Source organism: Sceloporus undulatus, chromosome 1 (assembly GCF_019175285.1).
Source record: "Sceloporus undulatus isolate JIND9_A2432 ecotype Alabama chromosome 1, SceUnd_v1.1, whole genome shotgun sequence".
NCBI lineage: Eukaryota > Metazoa > Chordata > Lepidosauria > Squamata > Phrynosomatidae > Sceloporus > Sceloporus undulatus.
This window is the reverse complement of record NC_056522.1, coordinates 297,653,043-297,672,149: the sequence shown is the minus strand read 5'-3', so window position 1 is coordinate 297,672,149 and position 19,107 is coordinate 297,653,043. Positions and strand designations below refer to the sequence as shown.

At 41.3% G+C, this 19,107-nt stretch overlaps 1 protein-coding gene across 2 annotated transcripts in view; it reads left to right on the top strand.

The window, feature by feature from the left end:
* Positions 1–19,107, top strand: part of PAMR1 (peptidase domain containing associated with muscle regeneration 1) — an 89,981-nt gene that overhangs the window by 16,982 nt on the left and 53,892 nt on the right. For both annotated transcript variants that reach the window (XM_042441878.1, XM_042441872.1), the window contains exons 2-3: positions 8,581–8,757; positions 12,309–12,437. In XM_042441878.1, the coding sequence (XP_042297812.1) occupies positions 8,581–8,757; positions 12,309–12,437 (306 nt within the window). The remainder of the gene's footprint in view (positions 1–8,580; positions 8,758–12,308; positions 12,438–19,107) is intronic.

Sequence of the window (19,107 nt, the reverse complement as noted above, 5' to 3'; positions counted from 1 at the left end):
TATGCATTAAATTTGTCTCAAATGCAGAAATTCCCTCCTGCTTACTTCCTGATTTTCATAAATCAGGAAATCCTCAAATTTTTTGCCTATACCTCAAAATTCTATACCAAATGATTTACAGAAAAGGATATTCACATTGGAGTATAATGATCAAATACTTGGGAATTAACAACTTAAATTCAGTTGTTCTGGAGTAGGCTCAATGAATCAGTTGCTGAATGGTAAGTCAACACTTATGTGCATTCCATTGGTTCAAGAGATGTATGGAAATTAAGTACTTTTGCATGGATAGAAGTATTTTTCACAAGCAGAAAGCCATCCCTGGATGCCACCCAATACTAAGACCATTTAAAAAACAATGACTGAAATCCAACATCCCTCAATGTAACATCAATATATGCATGTGGAGATATGCTATGCCATCAATATGCAATCCCGATGCTGAATAGCAACATTGTGCCACACATGTCAATGACTGGGTGCCATTGCACAATGAGCAATGCGCAACTTCCACATGCAGTTTTTGCAGTATGCACAATGCCACTTGTACTGTTATTAGTAGAATATATATTTTACATTATGATGAATAACTTAGTTATGCTTATGTCAACAGGATGCTGGCCAATGCCTATGTAATGATGGTTTGAATCGGTGGTAGCTAGTGGTTCCAATGTCAGTGGGATAGCAAAACCACTTCAGATTTCAGTGGGGTACTGAATGTATTTGGGGGATAAGGTGCTCCACCTGGAATAGCTCCTTTAAAGCTGGACAGTGAAAGAGCTGGACAGAAAGAAAATCTACTCATCTGAAATATGGTGCTAGAGAAGAGTGCTAAGGATACCATGATAGCCAAAAAGACAAACAAATGGGCCCTAGAACAGCTTAGGCTTGAACTCTCACTGGAAGCCAAGACGACTACATTGAGGTTGTAGTACTTTGGCCACATCATGAGAAGGTGTGGCAAATTAGAAAAGACAATAATGCTGAGAAAGGTAGAAGGTAGTAGAAAGAGGGGTAGACCACTCTCCTGATGGTTAGATTCAATCAGAAATGTCACAGGCTTGAGTCTGCAGAACCTAACCAGAGCAGCAGAGAACAGAGGGTCTTGGAGATGTTTCATTCACGGGATCACCATGAGCCAGGGTTGACTCAAGGGCGGTTAACAACAACAGCAAAATCTGGAAGGGATTCCCTGACCCACTGAAATGGAATTGACCAGTTGCTATTGGACTGAAAAATTCAAAGACTGTGGTGCTTGTCCCTACCAAAAGAATGAGGTTTATCACATGGGGCTTTTTGCAGCTCAGATCCGGGGTGACTCCTGATTCACCTATGTGAATTCACGTCGTAACGTGAATGTTTTATCACACCTTGTTGCCCTTCCGTTGGCCTTCCGAATCGGGGGGTGGGGAGTGGGAATCGAATCCAAGGCAAATCACGTGATGCAGATTCACACAAAGTGGAGTGAGTGCACATTATATTACAACACCGGTGCATACCATGCGGATTCAACGATTCGAATAGGGACCCTTGCGCATGCTCAGTGGGGGTCTGAATGCTGTCCTCCTTCCCTGCCCCCTCCTTAGCTGTCATCCTTCGTCGGGCTGAAGGAGCAGTCAGGGGATGATGGGATAGGTTTCAGGGGGTCACTGGAACCAGGATTGGGATGCAGGAGCAGGCAGGGGTGATGAGATAGGTTGCAGGGGGTCAGTGGAGCCAGGATTGGGATGCAGGAGCAGGCAGGGGGTGATGGGATAGGTGGCAGGGTGGCAGAGAGGACAAGATGGGGATGCAGGAGCAGTCGGGATGGTGGGGTGGGTGGCAGGGTGGCAGAGAGGAAGAGATGGCATGAAGGAGGAGGAGGGGGATGAAGGAACAGGATGCAGAGGGCCAAGGGGGCGACATCGGAGTGGTCTTCCACACCAGACCAATTCGAAGTGAAGTTGAAGTGAGCTTGAAAATGAATTCTGTGAATTCACTTTTTTTCCGAATTCATCAAAATGAGGGGTCACTTTGGAATCACTGTGGAAGAGCCACGGAAGGAGCACCCATAGACAGGAATCTCGTCTAATAACACATTCACGTTATGACATGAATCCGCATCGTTGGACCCGCAGTCACTCCGGATCTGAGCTGCAAAATCTCCAAAAAGCTCCGTGTGATAAACACCAATGTAAACAGAGATGCCAGAGACTGAACCTGTGGCATGTTCTCTATCACTTAAACTTTGCAGGAATTACTTAGCTTCCTGTGTGCATCTTATGTGCAGTTCTTGCCTTCTTTTTCTATATACACTTTTCCTCTCTGCACATATGAGCACATGTATATGAAGAAATTGACAGCATTCATTTTTGCCAACTCATCTTTCAATGCCATACAGTGAAAAAGAATGCATGGTATGGCATGTTATTGTGAAAATAGCCATGATTAGGTCCTATACGATGTATGTGATGTTGGGAAGAAGCAGACCAAAAAAACAACAAAACAAAACAAAAAACAAACACAGCCCATGTACCTAATTTCTCTCTACAATCAGTGAAATTATAAACGCACAAATGACAGTGCAGTGCAGTCCTATGCATATCTACTTAGAAAGAGTCCCCGATGAATTTATTTCCAGGAATTTGTGTATAGGATTGTGATCTTAGTTGCATCAATTTCATTGTGATTTACTATGCCTACATTAGGATATGACTATTTTGCAAAGTATTATAAGAAATCTAAGTCAAAAACAGTTGTGAACCCAAGGCAGAAAATTAAGACTCTGCTGTTGGGAAAAATAAAAGAGAATCTCATTAAGATTTTCTCATTCCATTCCTCTGGAATCTTTTCTTTCATTTCATTTCTCCAGGACTCACAAGACAGTCCTCGGGTCTGTCTGTTGATTGAGGGACACCTAGATAGCACTGTTAGTTCATTAAATTTCAATTTGTTGAATGCAGACAGCTTACCAATGGAAGGAGGACGGACCTGAAGGATTGGTCTCTTTACAGCCATCCAGAATTTTAGGGCCCGAACAGACAGGCCAAAATAAAGCTGCTTCGGGTCACTTTGGAGGTGTGCTATTTAAATGATGCATGCATCTTAAGAGGCCAGAAGCCATGCCAAAGCCACACTCCAGTCCTAAGGACTGGAGCATAACTTTGGCACAGCTTCTGACCTCTTAAAATGTGTGTGTCATTTAAACAGCATACCTCTTAAGTGACCTGAAGCAGCATTATTTTGGCCTGTCTGTTTGGGCCCTTAGTTGTTTAATTTTTTATAAGAAAAAAAGAAACTGGCAGGGTTTGATAGGCTGAAAAATCTCAGGTTGCAATCCCATACATTACACCCATTGACTGGGAGTAAGCCCCCAGTCCAAAAATAAAATAAAATAGGACTTATTTTTGTGCAGATAAGCCTAGAATTGCATTGCCAGATAATTACAAGGGGGGGGGGGGGGGGGAGAAAAAAGTAAACAGTCTACAATGATGGTGATGATGACAGCATATTAATAGCTCTATTTCAGCCCTAAGAGATAAACATTAAAAACATGATAAACAATAATGAGACTGCAAAATCCACATTAGGACATTAAGGTCACAAAATAATGTGCAATCTTTCTTATTCTCTACAACCATTCCTCAGGCTAAATGGTAAGTAAAGCAAAGGGTAGAGGCAGAGGAAATAATAAGGTTGTGAAAGCAAAAGCAAAATCCAATGTTCAGTTGATTTCTTAATCTCTCATTTTACAGTATATATTCACATATAAAAGAAATCCATTGTGGGAACTGTTAACTTAAGAAGATCAAAACACAATTGTTGCTGCATTCCTGCCATTTCTGACTTATGACAATCCTCTCACAGGACTTTCTTAGCAAGATTTGTTCAGAGGGGGGTTGCCATTGTCTTCCTCTTAGGCTGAGAGAATGTGACTTGGCCAACATCATGATTGAATGGGGATTTTAACCCTAGTCTCCTGGAGTCCTAGTCCAACACTCAGACCACTACACTACACTGCCTGCATCTTGATTTCTCTTGTTGATTACCCAAAGCTGAGTGAACCTTATTAAACAAAACACAAACAGAGTCTAAATGGCCATCAGTTGGAGGCGCTTTGATTCTGTGTTCCTGCATGGCAGGGGGTTGGACTGGATGGCCCTTGAGGTATCTTCCAACTCTTATGATTCTATGATTCTGTGATTCTAAAAACACAAGGCAAGTTAGGGCTGTATTTCTAAATGTTTTTTCCTGGACCCAGCACCGAGGACCTGCATGTAAGTGCATGTACTCAACATAGTAGTCTTCCTAATATATTTAGATATGTGTCCATTATTGACACACCTCAAGACATAGTCCTACACACTATGGCAAGATAAACATATTTTCCTGCAAAGGGGGGGATGGCCAAATGACAGTCCTTTACAACAAGAACAACAGTGTTCTATGGGGGGGGGAGTTCAGGGACATCATTGAGATCCATCATATCTATTAGAATATAAACCTTCACAACATGTGTCATACAAACAAAGTGGTGTACACACTAGTGGTATGTTTCTGCTACTCTCTTGGTAATGTTACGATAAGAAGTTTGTCAGGTTCCTGCTGGGACTTGATTTTGCCTTTGGTGAGTTTCAAGTTGAGCAGGACAGGTCCACAACAGTGGTTCTTCAGTGAGTGGGTTCCAGATGATGGTGGACTTCAGCTTCCTGGAACTCTGTCCCCAGCTCAAGAATTCTGGAAGCAGGAAATCCAGTAACATCTAGAGCCTTTCTTCTGAGTGCCACTGCTCAAAAGGTACACAAAGGATCTTATAGTACTTTTGAGAGTAATGGTACAAAAGAAATTGTAGCATAAGCTTTTGTAGACTTGATCTGCTTTCTCAGATGCGTGCAAGTAGACTGGGGACCTGAACAGATAGGCCAAAATAAAGCTGCTTTGGGCCACTTTGGATGTGTGCTGTTTAAATGATGCATGCGTCCTAAGAGGCTGGAAGCCATGCCAAAGCCATGCTCCAGTTTCTGGCCTCTTAAGATGCGTGTGTCATTTAAACAGCATGCCTTCAAAGTGACCCAAAGCAGCTTTATTTTGGGATGTCTACAAAAGCCTATGCTGTAATGTCTTTCATACAGTTAATTTCAATGATGCTACAAGATCACTTTGGAATACTGATATTTCAGACTAACATGGCTATGTCTCTGAATTCTACTGCCCAAGAAGATAACTGCTGACCCTTTTTCATTTTTGAAAGCTTCCCACAAACTATATGTTTCAGGAGGCATGGGCTATGCTACTGTGAGAGGGCCAATTTTGCAGCAGTCCCACAAATGCAACTCTCTTGAAATAATATGGATACTGGGATGGATACTTGGAATGATGTTTCCATCACAGAGCTCCAAAAGGTTGCGGGCAGGTGTTGGTCTGTTACTATCTGAATCCTCCAGTAAGTGTGGCTCAATCCTGAGAATTGTAGCCTGGAAAAATATCCCACTTTTGGTCCCACCATTCCTATTATATGATGAGTTGGTGCTAATACAACTTGGTCACACCATTCGTATTATATAATGAACTGGGGATAATACAGTATTGTTTGGATCATATACCAGATTCTCAAAAAGCCACTTGGTTCCAACTCTAAATATTTGACTAGAGACTTCCTTTTCTTAAATATAATGTCAGCTTCTTTCTCTTTCTCTTTGATCACATCAGTAAGGCTTTTGATAATTTTCTTATTAGGCTGGAAAGGTGACTTTCTTTTTAGGCTGGCTTGCCGAACTAAAAAACTTGGAAGTTGTGTGATTTAACTGCACTCATTTCAGTTTTCAGCCTAAAGAAACAGTTTCATGCTGTTGCGATAAAAGAAGACATGAACCTCGTTGTGGGGCAAATTTTAGCTTTCATTTACTTGCCCTGTTGAGATAAGCATCAGCTCTCTCCTCATGCAGGGCGCTTTCAAATGTAATACATGAGTGGGGGGAAAAATACTGTGACTTTAAAAAGTAACTTCAGAATCAGCTTGATCATTTTTCATAGTCATCTTCAGCAGAAACTTTACTGAAATGAGTGGGAGTTCCTTTTATCAACTAAAAAGCATCCAGTCTTTCACAAAAGTTGTATAACTCAAACCATTTTTGCTTGGAATTTTTTTTTCAAGCCAGGGCTTGAAAATAAGTTACTAAAAACAAATTTGTTATCCTTAATTCATTAAAATGTTCAATGATGAGTTAATATTTTTATTTTCATTGTTAAATGAGTAATATTTCTCATTTCCCATTTAATTCATTACTTTTTAAAGGCAGATATGGGAGTTGGCTGTGTTTGAATGTTATGAAATTATTGGGAGGGGTTACAATTCAATTAATTAATTATATATCTATTCACTCCCTTTTTATAATGATAGTGCTAGCACAAATACTTTCAAAATCTGTTCTGAACATGGTGGTCAGAACCAGACTTTGCATAATAGTCCAGTTTATGTACTTCCCATTAAGGGACCTATGTTGGCCCATTAGGTGATTTCAGGAGTTGAATCTTTCAGCTTGGCTGCCATGGTTTGGAGTGTTGAGCTAAAGGATCTAGCTTCACTTGCTTGTTATTTGGTGGGTTATAATGTGTTACACTGTAATGTTGTTAAATGGTGGGACATATAGTGGTGTGCTTATTGCTAGAGCTGTTGACCATATTCCTTTGTGGTTAACAAGCAGATGGAAGGGAATTAAGACTGTCTCAGGAACATCACATCAATCTCTTGAGACATTTGAAGTAGGAGAAGGAGCTGGGCACCCATGGGAAAAGAGAAGGGAAAAATGTTTTGATTTTTTAATGAATGAGAAGGCAGCCCACCAAAGATTTAAAAATATGTATACTTTAACCAAGCTTTGCTAATGCTTGCTGGTTATTTCTGACAATAAATAAAACATCTATGGAGAAGGTTTACAGTTTCTGCTAAGGGTTTTCTGTTGTTTTCACTACCGAAGCCTGGATTTCTGAACTAAGGGGCTCCTGTGCATGACTGGTGGCACTGAAAAACTGTGAGTGCTTCTCCTAATGTTTCATTTTGTATTACCATGGAGCCATTGAAACAGTGGCACCTGGTGGTCCCAATGGCAGTGGGGCAGTGAATGTACATCGGCTTTTAGTTCAAACTTTAAATACCTATCCAAGATGTTGATCCTGTTTTGGAAGACAGGGTCAGCAACTATGAGGAGCCCTGGTGACACAGTGCTTAAATGCCAGTACAGTCGGCCCTTCTTATACACGAATTTTTTATACACGGATTCAAGCATACACGGTTTGAAAATGTCCCAAAAAAGTATACATTTACCATGATTTTTCATTTTTTATAAGGGACACCATTTTGCTGTGTCATTATATTTAATGGGACTTGAGTATACACGGATTTTGTTATACACGGGGGATCTTGGAACCAAACCCCAGCGTATAACAAGGGTCCACTGCACTAGAGCCACAATGTTGTGAGTTCAATCCCAGAGGGCTCAAGGTTGACTCAGCCTTCCGTCCTTTCGTAGGTTGGTAAAATGAGTACCCAGATTGTTGGGTGCAATTGGCTTACAGAGTTTAAACTGCTTAAAGAGTGTGAAGTCAAAGGCTTTCATGGCCAGCATCTATAGTTTTTTGTGGGGGTTTGGGGCTATGTGGTGATGTTCTAGAAGAGTTTCTCCCTGACGTTTCGCCAGCATCTGTGGCTGGCTTTCCGATGCCAGCCACAGATGCTGGTGAAACGTCAGGGAGAAACTCTTCTAGAACATGGCCACATAGCCCGAAAAACTCACAAAAAATTATGCTTAGAAAGTGCTTAGTTCACTATGAAGAGGCATAGAAATATAAATGCTATTGCTATTCTTTAAAATTCAGAAAAAAACACAAAGCAGATTCACTGCCCCACTGTATCTAAGCTGCCACCCACTACTACATTAGACACTGCAGTTCAGACAGTGCAGCTGTCTATGCTGTTTCCACAATTTCAGTGGTCTATGCCAGCTTCCTATAGAGAACAGACCACTGCCAAGCAGGGCAGCTCCTGCCTTTCCAGTAGGCAAAGATCTTTTAGGTCAGAATTACCTCTGCCCTTTAAACTGTCTTGTAGTTGAAGTGGAGAGTTGTTCCTGTTATTGATATGTTTTTCTTCTGTTTCAAAACCCCTCATTGTATGTGTGTTAGAAATTGTCAATAAAAACTATTTTAGCAAATTCCCTTTTGTGTTTTAATTGCATTTGGGTTTATTTCAGTTTTATGTTAGGTGCCTTGAGTGCCTTGCAGGACAAAGAACAAACAAACAGATAAATAAGGTACCTCTTACAATCCCTTCCATCTCTATAAACTTATGATTCTATTATTTTCCCCTGTGGAATATAGAGCTGCTTGGGGGATGGAAAGGAACTTTTAATTAGAAAAACCAGCATGAGGTAAATGGTGAACTAGCTTCACCTTGATAGTTTCAGCTGCCCCACAGCAGTATTTCATAAAGAAAGAGAGAAGGAAGGAAGGTCTCCTGTAATACGAATTTTGGTTCACAATGGAATAAACTATGTTCTGCCAATAATTAGCTATGACCTCATTCTTTCTTTTCCGTTTCTGCAGAGTATACAGTGATCAATGAAAACTGTCCAGGAGCTGAATGGAATATCATGTGTCGAGAATGTTGTGAGTATGATCAGATCAAGTGTGTGTGTCCTGGGCAGAAAGAAGTGGTAGGTTACACCATCCCCTGCTGCAGGAATGAAGACAATGAGTGTGACTCCTGCCTAATCCATCCAGGTAGGTCAGTTTTGCAGCTTTGACATCTTCCACTCATTGGGTATCCATCCTCTTGTATATGCAGTGCAATAACTCTGCTTGTCACTAGGTGGCACATGCAACTTGTTTTGTTTGCCAGCCTGTAATGATGAATAGTTTTTCTCTCTTCATTGAATGGGTGAGTGCCAATACAGTTTACTGTGCTGATGAGCTTTAATGCATTTAACATATTGCCGTTAGCGTGTTCTCTTTCCTAGTAATAGAAACTCACACCAGGAGCTGAAAGTTTCCAGGATTTTACCGTACATACCTGGAAACCCTCCCGAGAGTAAAGTCATCATTGGCTTCAAGACTACATGGGGATTTTAATTCCTCAGTCTCCAAGGTTTGGTTTGCTCACTGCTTTGTTAAAGGCTATAAGAATGTAGTTCAGACTCAACGGACGTATATGGTAAACACAGTATTTGAAGACAATGGAAAAAGAACAAAAGAGCTATGAAGAATATATATTCCCATTAGGAATAATTCCAAATTATTTCTTTTGGATCTGCATTAAAAGGGAATTTCACATTCCCAATAGAAATACTGTATTCATTAAAGGGAGTATTATGTTGTTATTCTAGCTTAACATATTGTATACATATATGGGAAATACAATATTTGAAGACAAAGGAGATAATCACATGGGCAAAAGTTGCAGAAGAGTGACGAGAGAGAAGCGGGATGCTCCCATCGCTATTGCGCGATTGGAGGACAATTATCTTACAAGTTCTGCGACATCACACTCATCCCATCTTTCTCCCATCATTGAAATGGAATGGCTCAATCACTTTTGTATTAATGGGAGTTTCTGTTAAAAGTGACAGACCATTCCATTTCACTGATGGGAGAAGGACAGGATGTGCATGATGTTGCAGAACAGCCTGTGATAATCTTCCTCCAGTAGCACAATAGCGAAAGGAGCATCCCGCTTCACTCCCATCACTTTCACCCATGTGATAATCTCCTATGGAAAAAGAAAAAGCCATTAAGAATATATATTTCTTTTAGGGATAATTCCAAATTGTTTATTTTGGATGAGCATTACTTAAAAGGGAATATTCACATTCCCAATGGAAATAGTTATTAAAGGGAGTATTATGTTTAACATCTTGTTTTGGTCAAGAGTCTTGAAGCCAAGGAACTTAAAGTAGATCAAGATATACTGTTTTCCCAGCCACAATCTAGCTAGGCCCACAGTCTTTCATCACTTGCCCTGTTGCCTGGTGGAAACATGACATGATGGTCTGTCAGCTGTAGTGTATTATCTCCTGCTTATTTTATCCACAGACATAAGTCAGCTTTCTTTGAATCACTCCACTGTTGCAAATTAAGCCCAGCAGATTACGTTTTGTCAATACTCTGTATCTGTAGTGTTGTATTTGGGGGCATTGTACATTTATTTGTCAGAGTCAGATTGTTCAGACTAAGAATCAGTATGTGAATGATGAACTATTCATGAGACACTGAGGTGTAGAATTTTGGTTTGGAATTGATTCTGCTGTCAGTTTTGGCCATAGGCCATTACATATCTTCCTGAGGGCTCTGGAATACAATTATATTTCATTTTCACCTGTCTCTGGTACATATTGTGTTTAAATGTAAAGAGGAAAAGTTACCTAGAATGTACAATTATGACATATTTATTTCTCAGTTATATGGCTGAAGAAACCTGCTTGAGCTGTCTGAACACTTGGCTTCAAATGACACACACACATCTATAGATACATGTATTTGTTGTTGTGTGCCTTTACAATGATGTAAACATACATAGTTTTCTGATGTATACAGACATCACTCAAAAATGCTGAAACAGAAGCCAGTACTGTATAGAATGGGACAGAGCCCTGTAGAGCACATGCTGTACATACAGAAGGTGTCAGATTCCTATTGTCCACAGGAGAAAAGAAGCTCAGATAGCAGGAGAGGGAAAGGGCCTCATCAGGTCTGATAGTCTGATGGTGAGAGTAGATTGTTGTAAGCTAGATGAATTAAGGCTCTGATTTGTGTTAAAACAGGAGTGGACAACTGCTGTGGCACCAGGACACATTTTCAGGTTGGCTAAACGCCCAATGTCCACACTTTTTTGTTGGGAAATTAGAAGGCGTTTAAGTATTTTTGAAATATTTAAAATGAGCAACATATAAGTTAATTATCATCAGCTGAAATTAATTTTCATTGATTCTTCTTCAAATGTTCTTAAGTTCCTTAAAACTCCACTCACTTGTTATTAATAGAGCAAATCCACCACTCATACTTAATTAATTGTTGCTAAAATTGCATTTATATCTCAGTAAACTATAATGGCCTAAATTGATTTTAATTAATATGATATTGGTCATGTCTGAGCAGGCCAGGATACTCTGGGAGCAGCTTGGAGTATCTTGGCCCCGCAGCTGTTCTGCCCCTGTTACCTGGCCTCCATTCCCATGCCACAGCTGTCTTCATGGGCATCCCACTGAGCTACCTGGCATATCCACTGCCACTTCAGGTTTTTTTTGTTTTTGAAGTGAGAACTAGGCACCTAGCAATGAACCCATGGCTGGGGAGCTCATTATCACCTCAATGTGAGTAACTCGAGTGAAGGCAGATACGCTGGGTGACTTGGGGCACTCCCATGCAGACAGCTGCCATGGTGCAGGAGAGGCGGGCTCCGGATCTTACCAGACAATCCAGAGTAACAGGTAAGGTTTTAAAAATTGCTTTAAGGCTGTTATACCCTGGTTCTGGTGTGAAACATGCTGGATGTCATCCGGACTACTCACACCAGAACTGGGGTTTGGGTCATACTGCCAGAACAGGAGTGAAATGGACCTTTTGGCCCATGCGGTCAAGGCCATTGACTAGTACTGTATATTGAACTAAAAGGAATTAAAATGACTGTGATATTGATTCTTTGATGATCTCACTGACTCTGGCATATTTAGTTTCTCCTCCTCCTCCTCTTCCTCCTCCTCCTCCTCTTCTTCTTCTTCTTGATAGACAACATAATGTAGTGGTTTGAGTATTGGACTAGGACTGTGGAAGAATAGAGATTGATTCCCTGTTCAGCCATGGAAATACAATGGGTGGGCTTGGGCAAGTCATACTCAGCCTCAGAAGAAGGCAAAAGTAAAAACCCTCTGAACAAATCTTGCTATGGAAACCCTGTGACAGATTTACCTTATGGTTGCTATAAGCCAAAAATTATATGTTGTTGTTATCATCATCTTTATTTATATGCTGCCTTGTCCCCAAGACCAACTCTTGTCCTGCACAAATTCTAGAGGTTTCAATAGTGGGCCCAATAAGAGAAATAACCAACAACTGTACCTACCAAAGTATAAGAGTGAATCAAATGATTAAGATATTAGATCTGTATTTACGTTAGGTTTATAAATGAGTGTGTATGTATACACACACAAGAGTGCACGCATCTTTACACATGCACACACATTGCTCACAACCTTTCATCACTGACATTCATAATTTCTTATTCCAAAAAATCCAGTGTAGTTTTCCATTAACCAAATGGATTGCCTCTTCTTTCACAGGCTGCATGATCTTTGAGAATTGCAAGTCCTGCCGCAATGGATCATGGGGAGGAACCCTGGACAACTTCTACATCAAGGGCATCTACTGTGCAGAATGCAGAGCAGGCTGGTATGGAGGAGACTGCATGCGTGAGTATTTTCACTAGGATACACACTTTCCAAAGGAATGGTGCTTTAAATGTGGCAGACTGAATGAGAGGGAGTAGATGAAATATGTAGCTATTTTCAAAGAACTGCTCATCTGGGAAAAGGCCCAGATTCTTGCAGTAGCCCTGCAGCAATGTTAAGAAGATGGGATGCGTGGGAGATAGATAACAAACTAATATCTGTAGCCTGCTACTGTGACATAGAACTGTGTGGCTGCCAACCACCTCCCGAAGCCTGCTGCTATCTGATTGTACTGCTCTTCCCCCTTCCTGAAGCACAAGGGTGCAGTGTGCACATTCACACAGCAGCCCCACACTTGAGGAGGAAGTGGTGGGGGGAGCAAGTGATCCTGGCTGCCAATAACCTCCTTCCTGAAGTTGGTTGCTGTGTGTATGTGCGTACAGAAGTCAGCTTTGGGAACCTGTTAGTGACATGATCACGAGGGGGGGAGAAGAAGGGAGGAGCAGAATCGCACCGACTTACACCATATGACTGACTGAGAAGCAGAACTGCAGCAGAAGAGACCTACTGCACAAAGGCAGTAAGGGAATAGCAGCGTGATTGAGAATCTAGTGATAAGTTTTGCCCATCAGTGAAAAGGTAACAGGCAGTAATTAATGGAAAGCAAGGCCACTGTGTTCAGCTGCTTTTAAAATGTCTGTTTCCCACTTTCTCCTTTTGTCCTTCACTTACCTCAGTGGGGGCAAAGTGATTTCTAAGTGTAAAAGCAGTTTGCACTCAGTTAATTCAGCAGGGTATACTAGAGAAACTCATCTTTTTCAATTATTTTCTAATATTCTTTCCATCTCTATGCCATCAGGGTGGCTAAAGACATTGTGTTTCCTGAAGTAGAGAAACAAATGGTTCTCCCCCCTCCCCCGTCCCTTGCTTACTCCAATACATCCAAATTAAAATACAGACTATGGCTCAGTACAGACGGGCCAAAAGCATGTGGCGCTGCTGATACTATGGTTTGGGAGCACACAACAACCGCATGCTCCCGAACCCTAGTATGTATGGGTGCCGCCATGACTGCGTGGCCCTGCCCATAGGGTGCCCGTGTCCATGATGCAAGCACTGCGCACCGCCCGTATGTTGCTGCGCTGCGTTTACATCATTGACACGCTACAGTGCACTAATAGTGCACTGATGGCAGAGGGTTGCAGTATTTTAGGTATTTACTTGTCTAGGTTCAAAAGCACACTGCAGAAATAACACAGTTTGAGACCAGTTTAGCTGCCCCGGCTCAATGCTAGTGAATTCTGAAAACTGTAGTTTTGTGAGACATTTAGCATTCTCTGCCAGAGAGCTATGGTTGTTCCTAGGGTTACCTAGCACTGAGCCAGGGCAGTTAAAGTAATTTCGAAAGGGATTATTTCTGCAGTGTGTTTTGGACCTAACTGAACTAAATGTCACAGAGTTTTAAACAGTAAGTGATGCAGAGATACAGTTAACTAATCTATACATACAAGAGATCAGGATGTGCCTTTTTATAGAAAGACCTTGGGGTCAGAATCCCACACCTAGGCTTTATAGTTTTCTTCAAAATGGTTCTCAGGGTCCAAAATGGAGACAGGGGAAAGATGATTAATATGAAATGCATATTAATATACATCCTAAAAGGGTGTTGGCTCCTGTTGGTTTCCATTTTGGGTTTCTAAAGGATGCAGGTTATGTGCAGAAGAACATAACAGGGAACATAGTATAACTATATAAAATACTGCATGGAGGGCAGAGAATGGATAAAGAGAGGTTTTCCTCCCCCTCTCATAAAGTACAATGTAGTGTCATTCAGTGAAGCTAAATGGTAAGAGTTACAGGATGCATTAAAATAATAATAATAATAATAATAATAATAATAATAATAATAATAATAATATTTTCCCACCTCTCCCACTGGATTGAGGTGGGTTTACAACCATAAAACTACATGCAATACAATGGTATCTAAAATACATATTATAAATAATAATCAGTTAAAACTTGAATCAACAATACTAATAAAAACATCAGTTAAAATGTGCTGTTCTGATCAGAAGTGGGATTTCTTCCATTTCTTTACAGAAGATCGGGTGGGTATGCCCGCCTGAAGAGATCCGTCTTTAGTGCCTTCTTGAAGGCATCTAAAGTGGTGATAAGACGGATTTCCTCTGGTAAGTTGTTCCATAACATGGGGGCCATGGCAGTGAATGTTCTATGGGAAGTTGATATTAATCTAGTCTTTGAGTATTCTAAAAGATTCTTCCCGGATGTTCTGAGAGTGCGGGATGGATTATGTAGGGAGAGACGTTCCTTCAAGTAATTCAGATCCAGGCCATGTAGGGCTTTAAAAGTGATGACCAACACTTTGTATTGCGCCCGGAAGATGATTGGCAGCCAGTGTAGAGATTTTAAAACTGGTGTTATATAATCTGATCTGGATATTCCAGTGATCAATCTGGCTGCTGCATTTTGAACTAGCTGAAGCTTCCGAAATTGGTTCAAAGGTAGCCCCATGTAGAGCGCATTGCAGAAATCTAGTCGAGAGATTACCAGTGCGTGTACCACTGTTTCAAGGTCCTTTCGGTCCAGGTAGGGGTGCAGTTGGCATATCAGCCAAAGCTGGTACCAAGCACTCCTGGCCATAGCATCCACTTGAGATGATAACTGTAAAAAGGTGGCAATTTAGCTTAGCTGGCATTTAACGGGAGAACAGACAAGTTCAGGAAGACTGAGGTGACTACTAATCATGATAGTGACACTATCGCCAGGATCAAAAGCAGCCTTGTGGCTTTCCCATAGGCATCTCTTTAGCCACTGTGAAAAATAGAATGCTGGGCTAGATAAGCTTTTGGTGTGACCCAGCAGGACTTACCATACATTTTCATCACTTACAAATTGAACCAGCATTTCTTTTAGGAGTCAAGTTGGGAAGTGGCGTGTTCAAGTTTTCAAACTGTTGGCCCTGTAGCTGTATTCTGACAAGGAAAGCCTTGTGAGTGGCCACTGTTCCTTCTGTCCTTCTCAGGGAGGAAATGCCTTGTAACAGATTTATCTATGTCTATACATTGGAGCATGTACACTTTGCCTGGGGGATAAACTGTAGACTTCTTTCTCTGTAAACCTGTGAGTCCTCACAGCTTAGATAGAATATTTCAAGCTCCTTCCTCCATCATAGATACTGGCCCCAATGTACACTGTCATCAAATGTGACATGCTCTGGGCCAGGTAGAAGGTGGCAGTAGCTCGGCATGGCAGATGAGTAGCAGTGTTGGAGGACATGACAAATTACTTTTACCATTTACTGCTTCATTCCACTTCTTTGTTCAGAAGCTTGGTGCCAACAAGTAAACTCAGCTGTTGGCTTCCCATATCATGATGTGGGGTGGTGAAACTGCTCTGAGTTGAACTCGGAACTTTAAAAGGAGCAAGCCTAGGCCATACCCTAAATATGTTCAGGACCTTGAATAGTTCCATTACAATTCAAAGAAAGTCAGGAGCAGATTCATTCCCCCTTCCTCTGAATGGATTCACCTCTGCCAACAACCTAGTGTTGCCCATGTATTACATGGAGTGTGAATATTGTTTGATGCTGTGTGCAGAATGAATCAAAGTCTCAAAAGTTGCCACAACAGGAAAAGGGCTGTCTAGGAAAGGCATAGGTTGGTATAAGTTGCATTAACTACTGAAGCCCTGGTGGTGCAGTGGTTAAATGCCTGTACTGCAGGCACTCTCTCAAAAACCATAAGGTTGCAAGTTCAGTACCAGCTAGGGCTCAAGCTCAACTCAGGCTTACATCTTTCTGAGGTCGCTAAAATAAGTACCCAGCTTGTTGGGGGCAATTAGTTTACAGTTGTAAATCACTTAGAGACTGCTCAGTTCAGTGTGAAGCGGTATATAAATTAAGCTGCTATTGCTATTGCTACTGTGCTAAGGATTCTGGAAAACAGTGTTTCTAGGAGTATCTGACATTGGCACCTGGCAATTCTTTTCTCTAATGCGCCAGCGACTGGTACGATACTTGTGCCAATTGACTATAACTGTTTCTGTTCCTTCTAGAAACTTGTAATGGATCAGCAGCTAATGGTTTGCAGACTGGCACTGGCCCATAGGCCACCACTTCGACTAGGGAACCTACACACTATACAGTTATAGCACTATGTTCCATTTTAACTGCATCCTATTGGATCCTGTGGTTTGTAGTTTGGTAAGGCACTAGAACTTCTTGGCTGAAAATTCTAAATTCCTCTCCCTTTACCTCAAATCCCAGGATTCCATATGGAATCTGAATTATGGCAGTTAAAGTGGAATCAGAATACTATAATTCCATAGTGTGAATAGGCCCTAGCACTCCTGTAGAATACAGCTGTAGGCAAACATAGAATCATAGTGTTAGGTCCTTGCAGCAAACAATCTAGTGCAACTCTACTTTGTTGAACAGATAACTGGCCAGCCTTCACTTGAAGGTCTCCAGAGAAGGAGAGCCTTTCTCCCCCTGTTCATGGTTATTGGTTTCAGCAGTTGGATGCTGCTGTGTTCTCCATGAGTTTCCTAAGGCAAAACATCTTTGCTGGGAATGTGCTTTACACATTTCTTGAGGACTGTAACACTTTGGTACAACTCGGAAGCTTCAAATGGTACAGAATATGGCAGCCCGGCTGGTCACTGGCGTTTCCAGGACCAGCCACATAACACCTGTACTTAAAGACCTTCACTGGCTGCCCATCCGCTTCCGAGCTCAATATAAGGCGTTGGTTATTACCTACAAAGCCCTAAATGGCTTGGGCCCAGGATACCTAAAGGACCGCCTCTCCCCATACAATCCGCCTCGCACCCTCAGAACATCTGGGCAGCAATTGCTGAAGGTGCCTGGGGCTAGGTTAGCTTCTACTTCTAGAAGGGCCTTCTCTACAGCTGCCCCAGCCCTTTGGAACACGCTGCCCACCGAGCTCCGCTCATCTACCACCCTGGCCCAATTTAGGAAGGATCTCAAGACCTTCCTATTTAAGCAGGCATTCCCCGATTAAGATCCTGTGGGCCTCCCCTCCTCTTCCGTGGCCATGAGGACGGGCTATGGGGCTTTTATTGTTGTTTTATTTTGTATATTGATGTTTATGTGTTTTTAACTTTGTATTTGTGTGCACTTGATGCACTGTTGTAAGCCGCCCTGATCTTCTTGGAAGGGCGGGATAGAAATAAAGATTTTATTATTATTATTATTACTTGTGAAAAGACAAGCCAAAGCTATTTTTTTCCACTAGATGTGGTGAAATTTAAAATATATATATAGATACCCAGAGAGAGCACCAGTTAATCTTCCCAAAGTAGGAGAGCTCATCTCTGTGTTTGTGCTTTTGCTACATCTGCAAGAAAGAGACTATTGGGAATCAACAACATAACCCACAATTTCCACCACGTCTCTTTTTAAATATGGTCCACTGGATAATCCATCTCCACCAGGTTACACCCTGCCCCCAGCTTTTAAATACCTGCAATATACACTTTATTGTAGTACCTAAAGTCATCCAGCAGGTGGTGCGGAATAGTTCTTCTTTGATAAAAAAAATTGTATAGTTAACAATTGTTTGTTTAGTATTATGCAATTCCTTGCCATCTCAGGCATATTGCTATTGAGTAATGGGAAACCAACCACAGTACAAAAGCTAAATTTATCATGATGAAAAGCAATATCTCAACGTCTTTGCAGGGAATAACAGCTGCACCCTACCAGACTTTTGAGGCTCATGCTGTTGTACTTGATTACAAATGCTGTGCTCTGGGTGTAGTTTCTACTGACGAAATCTAGATTTTGCTGACACAACTGTCTGCATTAGAAAATGGAATGCTTACAAATCAGAGCTTGGAAAAGTTGTTTTTAAAGTCTTAATTCCCACAATCCGCCAGCTACTGTGGACCAAAAAAGGAACTTTTCTATGCTTGGTTCCAAATGTATTTTGTTCTTCATGTTAATGAAGTAATTTGGAGTAACGTTAAGCTTTTTAAAATATACATTTAGTAAATCTCTGTTAACACCACATACTTTTAAACCCAATATATGTTTATTGCTTTTAATTTAACTTTGGGTCAAGAGTCTGCAGATACTGGGATTGAAAAGTGTGTCTAGTAAGTGGTGTTTTCCACACAGAGGCTGCTCACATTAGCAGTTAGAAGATAATGTTCAGCTACTCTGCCTCTTTTTCCTTCTCCAGTGAGTGAAACAGAACAATGGCATGATTAAAGTCATGTTTGGAACTGCTCAAATAGTACTGTTAAAGCTAACAACCATGAATATTTTAATGCAAAAGGGGCCCACCAACACATTTTGCTGCCTGAAGCAGAACAGCAAACAGCACTCTCCACTTGCCTAAATCAAGTCAGACAGGTTATTTGGGCAGGTAATCCCGCAATTGCCCCTTACCATATCTGGCAGTAAGAATACAGTAGCAATAAAATAAATAACTTTTGCTCGACTTTAATAATACCCTGAATCTGCTGCCTGAGGCTTCTGCATAAATATGGGGCTGGTTTTCCACTGAATGCTGGATTCATCCTCTTTGGAAGCTAGTAAGGACCTTGACAGGGCAGTCCTGTACATATGTACTTGGAAGTAAGTGAGCCTCTCATTTCATTGAAGCTCCCCCTCCCCATTAGTATGGCTAGGGGTGCAGCCATA